Genomic DNA, 9,301 nt, shown 5'->3' with positions numbered 1-9,301 from the left:
GGGGAAGGAAGGGAATATCACGTGACAGCGCAATAGGCCTTGGCAGATGAAACCACCCTTAACCAGTGGGAGACGGCGGTGAGTCCCTTGCTGTAACCATGGCAACGTGATGGGGCGGGGCATCGACCCAATCCGACCCTGTGATTGGTGTTAGTACCGGAAGCGGAAATAACACAAAGCTGGCGCCAAAATAGAAAGGCTAAGGTCTGTCAATTGGGCTGGCACAGTAGGTGCTGAGGTGAGCTCTGGGCCGCTGTCTGTCGCTTTATGTTCCCTGTCCGTCGCGGGGGTTCCGCGCGAGACACGCGGGTCACTCCGCGAGGCGCGCCTGGCGCACGGCTTGTGACACCCGCGGAGACAACCGCCTCGCGTTGGGGCTGGGGGCAGCCTACCAGGGCCAGGCCTGAATGCTGAACACATCTGGGGCGGCTCTGTCCATAGGGTTCGGGGCCTTGGGGCTGCACGTGGGCCACGTTCTTTCTGGGCAAAGATGGGGACTAGCCCAGGTAGTAAGAGGTCTGGCCTGTGCCTAAATCTAGCTACCCTGCTGGCAGCTGTGTAAAAGCCTGTGGCCTGAGCTAGGGTGACCAGCCAGCAAGTGTGAAAAATCGGGATGGAGTGGCGGGTAATAGGAGCCTATATAAGAAAAAGACCCAAAAATCAGGACTGTCCCTATAAAATTGGGACATCTGGTCACCCTACCTTGAGTACCGTGACCAGCCCCACCTAACCCCCAACATAACAGCTGGGATGGATGATTCTTCCCTTGACCTACCAACTGCCAGAGGGGTGAGTTATCTCTCATGACAGAAGAAAACGGTTCCATCCATCTAGGAAGCGCCTGTGCTACAGCTGGCCTTGCACTAATAAACCCAGAAACTCTCACCTGATTATTATCCTCCAGAGTTGGTCGTGCTGCAGATGGGATGCAACAAGGGGTAGTGGGGTGTGTGTGTAATTAAATAGACTTATTTTATTTGCAGGTCTAACAAAACATTTAGGTAAATATTTATAGGGATTAAATGAGTAGAGGTGACCAAGGCTTCCACAAGTAATGGCCTTGTCATAAGAAAACCAGTTACTAAATGTTCCTGTATGACAACTTTCCTGTCCATGGTAAATGAACACTTATTTCCTTATCTCAATTCTCCTTTAAGAGCATCTGGTCACAGGATTTAGGAACATTAATTAATCTGTTCATGTGATTTACCAGAATAAAGATGTCTAGCCTTAGTCTTCTGTTTAGGTTAGGATAACAGGATCTTCTGACATTAGATCAGTGTTTCTTAAAGTGTAGGATGGGTTTGTTCAGAGTGGAAGTGAGCAGACTGGTTTCTAAATAGTTTTCCGGAGTTCCAATTTTCATTGGGGGGGGAGCCAGTTTCTATTTCTTGTGGTCACAAAGAAAACTTTCAAAACATGAAGCAAATGTAATCATGTGATACGTCTGCCTGAGTTTGCAGAGAGCCTGAAAAAGCACTGAGGGGTGAATTGCCCCTTGCATTTCAATGGGGGCTACCTCAGATGCCACTGGTGTTGCTTTAAATGTCAACGTTATCTATTTACTGCTCATCAAAGCATATAAGAATGGAGAAGACATAAAATATACAGCAGTGTTTCCCTATGTCTGCATGGGGAGGCTGGGTGTGTGTGCACAGGACTAGCTGGAAGGGTCCTCAAGATGTATGAATTAAGATGTGTAGACTCTTAGCAGCACATGATAGGGGCACAGTTAGTTTCATTTTTCTGAAGTGGGGCTCAGCTTTCAAAAGTTTGGGAAATGATGGCTTAGATTCAGCTCTTTGTCCCCCAAACCGATCTATATGTAAGAGAAAGGCATTTACATGATCCATATCTTCATGGTATTTGAGAACCTAGATAGATTCCAACTCTTGTTGAAAGTACTAGGGAGTATAAATAAGAAAAAATACATTCTGCACTTGCAATCCTTATTTGTTATGAGGAGGCTGGGCAGCCAGCCAGCCAATGTTTTATAGAATTTGAGAAGTTAACCTCACACCCACTGTGAGTATGTAACCAATCGTACTTCCATCACCTGAACTCGTTGAACACATATGGCTGGTCCTCTCTTCTAAAAAAAAAAAAAAAAAAAATGACGATATACTAATAACTCTTGGTTAAATTATTATAATCACCATAGATTATTACTATAAATCTTCATTGACAGTCTTACCCTATCAGTTTAATCCACAGTTTGCAATTTCAGTCACACGATAACATGAGTAACGAATTAAGAGGTAAAGGGTCTGGACGAGGAAGAGGTGGCTTTCAAGGCTGGAGAGGAAGATGGCGAGGAAGAGGAGATGGAGGAAGAGACTGGAAAAGAAACACTGGAAAGTCTGAGTCTGGTAAATTGGTTCTACATAACAGATTATCATTAATCTCTGATGCTAGAATACAGTGATCGAGTATTTTAAAGCAGCAGCGCATGTTTACCTGCTCTTGTGTGCAACAGCTGCAGCTGTTTGCTTACTAGTGCTCTAAACAGTAACTGATAAAGTTTGAGATGCTACTGTACTTACACTGCTTTAACCAATCTTATTTTCATACTTTTCAGCACAACCTCGATTAATTCAGTCAACATTGGACCAGATTACTCCATATAAAGGCTGGAAGCTTTATTTCTCTGACGGTATATTAAATAATTTAGAATAAATATTTTACCTCCCTTTATCCCCTAGATTTGTGTATTATAGGAGGGAAAATAGATTAGAGGGTTGAAGAAATGAGTGACATTACGGTTCATTCTTAAAAAAAACAACAACAAGGAGTCCTTGTTAGTTTGTTAGTCTCTAAGGTGCCACAGGGACTCCTCGTTGTTTTTGCTGATACAGACTAACACAGCTACCACTCTGAAACCAGTTCATTCTTAGACCCTTTTTAAAACCCTTTTTTAAGGTACAGTAGAGGAAGATGGTAACTAAAAATGTAAATAATTTTGTCTTCTAAAAATGGAGGGAGACATGAGCAAATCCTCCTTTTTTCTGCCCTTTTTTGCAATCTTAGCCTTTGCTGCTCTGAAGCGCTAATTAATCTTAAGGAGCTTTGTGATTTCTATCTAAGCCAGTGATTTTGAGTCTTGGTTGCACTCCAGGATCCTTTGAGTTGGCTGCTGTGACCCCACATTTGAAATACCACAATAGCTTATGGAGAAGATCCTGGAGTGTATGCAGAGCATGAAAGAGCTATATACTCTCACTCAAGGACTCTATCTCCAAATCAGATGGATTGCTGGCCAGTGTTGCCAGTGGCTAAGTGTTATCTACCGCTCGTCTTCCCCCATATCCAAAACAAATTTGAATGAACAACTTGTAATCTGTCTGTGGGCAAAGGCCTGGAAATGAGTGTTGTACAATGTAAAATGCGCTCCATCTTCATCCAACCTATGTTAAACACAAGCCAAAATATTGAACAAATTCTGATGCTCGATAATTGTATTGCAGTTCACAAATCATACTAAATCTGCAGTCTGCTGGAGATGCAATTATTTACTATAATGCCTCACCAACAGTCTTCCGTTGGTGCTGCCTCATGATAGTCCCCCCACATGGACAACCATCTGCACCCCACAACTCAGAAGCATTAAAATACCCCTTCCATTAAATTTTGTTTCCTTTGCTTTGAGGATTGATCCCACATCATCCTGGCTAAAAGTATGTATCCTCATAGTTCTTAACTTAGAAGAACCAGAGTATTACTGAGACATTCCCCAATCTTGGCACACAAACAACATAATGGGGAAAAATATCACTCTTTCTAGGAAAGGCAACCTGAACCTATTCTACCAGTCCTGTGAAATGCTGCAAGACATCATCATGATGGCATAAGACCTGCTATGACCATATCTTATTATAGGTCTGTTTTACAAGTTGGTACAGTTGGCATCCCTTTCCCACCTAACTTTCCTTTCTCTTCCTTTCTTTTCTGTCTCATTAACTTTAATTGTATTGTGATAAACTCAAGAAATTATTCTATCCAGTCCTTTGAAGGAAGGTGGCTGTTCTGTAGATGTTTGAGAGAGAGGTGCAAAAACCATGGAGGGTAAAATGTGTGTGAAAGAATCTCATAGAAGGATTATTTAAATAAAATACCCATTTTTTTTAAATCAATGTCTTTAATGGATGAATTGGTTTCTATAATAAATTCTAGTTACAAATAAAGCATATGATGTGTTGATGTACATAATTATTTTTGGGTTAATTACTAATGCGATATGTATCTGATTAGCTTATGATGGCAGCTCTCCTTTTGTCCAGAAGATTCAAGCATTTGAAAAGTTTTTTACACGTCACATTGAACTTTATGATAAGGTAAGATACCTACAACTGTTGCTACAACAGCATAATAGATCTGTATATATTTTCTTTTGTCTAGATTTCAGCTACAGTATCTCAAGAATATTAATCAAGACTTTTTGTTTTATCTCAGAATGAAATGTGTTTTGTGACTTGAAATGTTTTGTAGGATGAAATAGAAAGAAAAGGGAGTATTCTTGTGGATTACAAAGAGCTGATACAAGATAAAGAGTTAATTGAATTGATACCAAGTATATCTACTGATTTAAGGGATATGCCTCAGAAAATACTGGACTGCATGGGTTTGGCAATACATCAGGTAAATATGGACTCCAAACAGATGTTAAGTAGTAGGATGTATGTATGTAATTATCGCTTGTACTTTAAGTTTTAAACCACATTTATATGGAAGACCAGTGCTCACTGTCAGAAGCATTTTTAACCAGAAACAAATGTATAATTACTACAGCTATGAAAATTTCAATTGCTGTTTTTAAACTCTTTATTACATTTAGAAATATTGACTTTTTAACAACTTAGTTTATTCTTAAAGGTTGATAGTTTTGAAGTGTGTGGCTTTCAAAAGATGTGAAGCCCAAGTACATTTTGCAGGATTGAGGCCTTAATTTTTAAAGATTAAATGGTTTAATTTAATGCATCAAGTTTCCTGGGCCAAAAATTTGACCTAATTTACAATTGTTACGAGTAGAAGTAGTAAGTCCTCCAAATATGAAATATATAGGTTTTCTGACTTATAAAAATCTACTGCTTCACTGACCCCCCCCCCCCCAAAACAACCCAAAACCAAAAAAAACCCCTCTTCCTCTGTGCACCACCATTGTTGTGTGTCTTACAAAATCATATCTTGATAATACTTTGGGCTTAGTGAGCTATGCCTCATAACAACTCTATTTTTTTTAATTCCCATTTTTTAAAATGGGACACTGAATCACAGATGTTAAAGTACTTGTTCAAAGTCACATAGGAAAACAGTGAACAGACCCTAGATCTCCTGGCTCTCAGTCCTGTGCTTTAAAAAGTCCTAGCCACCTTATGCAGGTTCTGCAGTAGCAGCAAATATGATTAATGATCTCAGTACATACACATAGTTTAGAATTAGAAGTTACTCTGTGTAGTAGCCAAGAGAAAAGATACCAAGTATTTTTAGGATATAGAGGTGAAATATAAGTGTTTATTAATATTGTAACAGTGAGCCTATAGTCCTCAGGCCTGTAAAATATTCAGCTTAGCCAAACAAGGCCTCAGGCCTGAAACAGGTTGGCATGATTAGTTGACTGGAAGATAGATAACCTTGTACTAGTAAAGTGTAAGATAACAGTAAAAGATGTGATAAGTGCTGATGTTCTGAAAACTATGCTGCAATAGACTGAAAACTATGGTGCAATGTGCCATTTAATACTGCAAGATGCCAGATAGTAACATTTTGCAGGATTCTGTTATAACCTCAAGTTGCTATGATACCCCATTGATATAGATGTTAATGAGAATAAGGGGAGCTAAAGGGATAGCCAATGAGAAACAGAACGCCCCTAAATTAGTGAGGTGTGGAAGTATGGATAAGGGAAAGGGGGTTGGAACATTATATGCATATATATGAACCTTAGCAGGCATAAGCATAACTCAGAATAAAAAGGTGTTGCCTCGCCTGTGTGCTGGGAGTAGATGCATTGGGCGATGCCAAGATGACAGCCACAGATGATAACGATGAGGAGGAGGAAGATAATGATGGGCACTCTAGGATCTCCCAGTGGGAGATGTGAGCAATGCAAATCATCGGGCTAAACACTTTGCTCTGTCTATCTGCTATCATATTTCAGTGCTGTGGGATTGTTTATCTGCTTAGTGGATTTGTCGATAAAGGGACCTGTGACAAATTAGAATTGTTTCTCATGCACTTGTAGGGTCTCTTATTTTAGTGATGCTGATAATATTCCTGATGCTGTAGTCCTCAGGAGACCAAACCTTTTTTAACTACCCCGGTCAAAGAGATTAATAAATATTTGATTGATTGATTAATCAATCACCAATCCATTGATAAGGCTACAATGCATTCCGTTTTTTATTAAAAACAAAGATGTTAATTTAAGATCCATGTAAAATATGGAAGGAAAATCTATGGTTGTCAAATGGAAAAGTACAAAAGCAGTAAAATAATCCTCTTGGTTGGGCTTAATAGTCAATGAGACCTTCTGCAGAGTTGTGTAGAGGTATAAAACTACAGGATAAGGTAGCAAAGCTCATCTGCAAATGAACTATCATGCCAAACCCAGGGAGGAGAGCAGCATATTAAAGGAGAACACTATAAAAACTCCCCTTCAACAAATACTATTACCCATTCCTTGGAACTGATTCTTCCTAGCCTGTGTTTATTTTTTCTTGTCTATCTAGGTATTAACTAAGGACCTGGAAAGGTATGCAGCTGAACTACAGGAACAAGAAGGATTACCTATTGATGAAGAACCTATAATAAATGTGCCACATATTCATGCACGGTAAAAGATGTTTGTATTAATTCTCTATTAGGATTTGAAAGATTCATTTGCCAGAGAGAGTAAGAAACTCTCAAGGAAAATTGCCATCAAATGTTGGTCCTTTCTGTGCTGCAAGACTGAAATATGTGTTAAACTGTGGCTGGGATTTACTGTGTTATTACAGGGTCCCCATATATGGTAGTTTCTATAGAGTAAATGAGACCTAAGAGTATTTGTTAAGAACAGTGAAAGTTGTGTATACTATGTATTCTCTTATAGTTTGGAAATTCTGAACATTAGAATTTGACTGGGCAGCCTTCACTTCCTCTTAGGGTAATAGGAGTTAACAGTTGTGTCATGTATTCTGGGTAGAGGTTAGATTTACAATAAAATATTAGATTTGTCTTCTGTTGATAAAACCTTTCCTCTGGCTATATCTCTGTTAGTGTTTAGTACATACATGCATGCATATTTGATAACAATATTTTTGTTCTTTAAGGATAACAAGCGTTTTAAAATTGTGTGGTAACCTTTTATTTAGGGTGTACAACTATGACCCGTTGACTCAACTGAAGAATGTTCGGGCTAATTGTTATGGGAAATATGTTGCTTTGCGTGGCACTGTCGTGCGTGTCAGCAACATTAAACCTCTATGCACCAAGATGGCCTTTATATGCAGCACATGTGGGTATATTCAGAGTTTTCCTCTGCCTGATGGAAAATATTCCCTTCCCACAAAGGTAATTTAAAATACTTTTTATCTTAAAAATTTCCTCCCCTTTGCTATCTCCTGTATTTGGAAACTGTCAACACATGTGGTGTTTAGATTTTAAAAAATAGTTATAGTATTTAAAGAGGGATGAAATGGATTTAATACTTCAGCTAAGTTAGTGATTCACAAAAATGAGTGTATACCCCAATGTTAGTGTAAGTCTTCATGTGAGGTAGGCATTTTAAAAAAAATAGCTGCCTTGATTTTGTTTGCCATTTAAAATGGAAAACCAAAAGTATAGAAACTTCCACAAATTTAAAAGAATTCCTCTCTTGTCCTCTCCCTGAACCCACCCTACCCCCTTTTAGAAAGGTCTATTTAGTGTTCTCACTGTATTTAGCAGTTTTATCTAGGACTAGAGCTGGCTGGAAAATGAAAATCCCTTCCTGTGAAAAATTTCAAATTTTTGAAGGAAAAAAATTTTTTTGTACCAGAATCTTCAATTTTTCCAGAAAAATTCCATTTTGGGACTACCAAATGGATTTTTTTCAGTTTGCTGGCTGCCCACCACAGGCTTTCTGGCTGGCTAGCTGCCTGGGAGGCAGTGCGCTGGGTAGCCCAGGAACTGGCCAGCTGCAGAGCTTGAGTAGCCCATGGGTGTGTCTATACTGCAAAAAAACACCTGCAGCAGCAGTTCTCAGAGCCTGGGTCTACAGATTTGGGCTCATGGAACTTGTGCTGTGGTGTTAAAAATAGCTAGGTAGACGTTTATGCTTGGGCTGGAGCTCAGCCTCTGAAGCTTAGGGAGGCGGAGGTGGGTTTCAGAGCCTGAGCTCCAGCCCGAGCCAGAATGTCTGCATGGCTATTTTTAGCACCACAATGCCAACGTGGGCTCTAAGACTTGCTGCTGTGAGATTTTGTTGTTGATTTTGGTTTTGATTTGGCTGTGAAGACATACCTCATGGAGCTGGTGAATGTTGTAGTCTGCAAGGCATGCAGTCTGGGAAGCCCCAGTTCCCCAGCAGGCTGTCAAGGAACTAAGGAGCAGCAGGCAGGCAGGTTTCCAGGAAATCATGCACTTGATTTCTGTCTAAAGTTTAGATGGAAACAACATGTTTGCATAGAACATTTTGATTTTGTTGAATCAGCATTTTCCACTAAAAGACTTTTGACCCGCTCTGTCCAGGATTTTGTATTTCAGTTTTGTTATTCTTCCTAGCTTGATCTAAGACCCCACAAGATATATAAACAGAATAATAATGAGGTAACTGTCTGTCTAGTATTACTATTATGTGACCAAGTGAGAAGTTTTCTCCTTTGCAGGGACCTGAAAATAAAAATAACAGACACTAAAGATACAGTATTAACACGTTTGTGTTTTTTTTTTTTCTGGTGCCTAGGAGTTAAGATCGGTTCTGTTCAATATCTTCATCAGTGATTTAGATAATGGCATAGAGAGTACACTTATAAAGCTTGCAGATGATACCAAGCGTAACCTTCTTAACCTCTGAGGATAGGAGAAGAAGCAATGGGCTTAAATTGCAGCAAGGGTGGTTTAGGTTAGACATTAGGAAAAACTTCCTAACTGTCAGAATGGTTAAGCACTGGAATAAATTGCCTAGGAAGGTGGTAGAATCTCCATCATTGGGCATTTTTAAGAGCAGGTTGGACAAACACCTGTCAGGGGTGGTCTAGATAATACTTAGTCCTGCCTTGAGTGCAGGGGACTGGACTAGATGACCTCTTGAGGTCCCTTCCAGTTCTACGATTCTATGATCTAT

General features: G+C 39.7%; 1 protein-coding gene across 4 annotated transcripts in view; it reads left to right on the top strand.

Annotated features, from left to right (window-relative positions):
• Nucleotides 1-26: 26 nt before the first annotated feature.
• Nucleotides 27-9,301, top strand: part of MCM8 (minichromosome maintenance 8 homologous recombination repair factor) — a 33,204-nt gene continuing 23,929 nt past the window's right edge. Inside the window, exons 1-7 of one of the 4 annotated variants that reach the window (XM_032779077.2) lie at nt 27-238; nt 2,203-2,369; nt 2,579-2,653; nt 4,249-4,331; nt 4,486-4,635; nt 6,726-6,829; nt 7,350-7,548. In XM_032779077.2, coding sequence (XP_032634968.1) covers nt 2,240-2,369; nt 2,579-2,653; nt 4,249-4,331; nt 4,486-4,635; nt 6,726-6,829; nt 7,350-7,548 — 741 coding nt within the window. In that variant the 5' untranslated portion in view covers nt 27-238; nt 2,203-2,239. Of the gene's footprint in view, nt 239-1,001; nt 1,117-2,202; nt 2,370-2,578; nt 2,654-4,248; nt 4,332-4,485; nt 4,636-6,725; nt 6,830-7,349; nt 7,549-9,301 lie in introns of those variants that run through there. The other 3 variants (XM_032779075.2, XM_075064495.1, XM_032779080.2) reach the window with 3 other exon arrangements.

The sequence above is a fragment of the Chelonoidis abingdonii genome, chromosome 3 (assembly GCF_003597395.2).
Source record: "Chelonoidis abingdonii isolate Lonesome George chromosome 3, CheloAbing_2.0, whole genome shotgun sequence".
NCBI classification, from domain to species: Eukaryota; Metazoa; Chordata; order Testudines; family Testudinidae; genus Chelonoidis; species Chelonoidis abingdonii.
The sequence above is the reverse complement of the archived record's forward strand: the minus strand, read 5'-3'. Positions and strand labels throughout refer to the sequence as shown.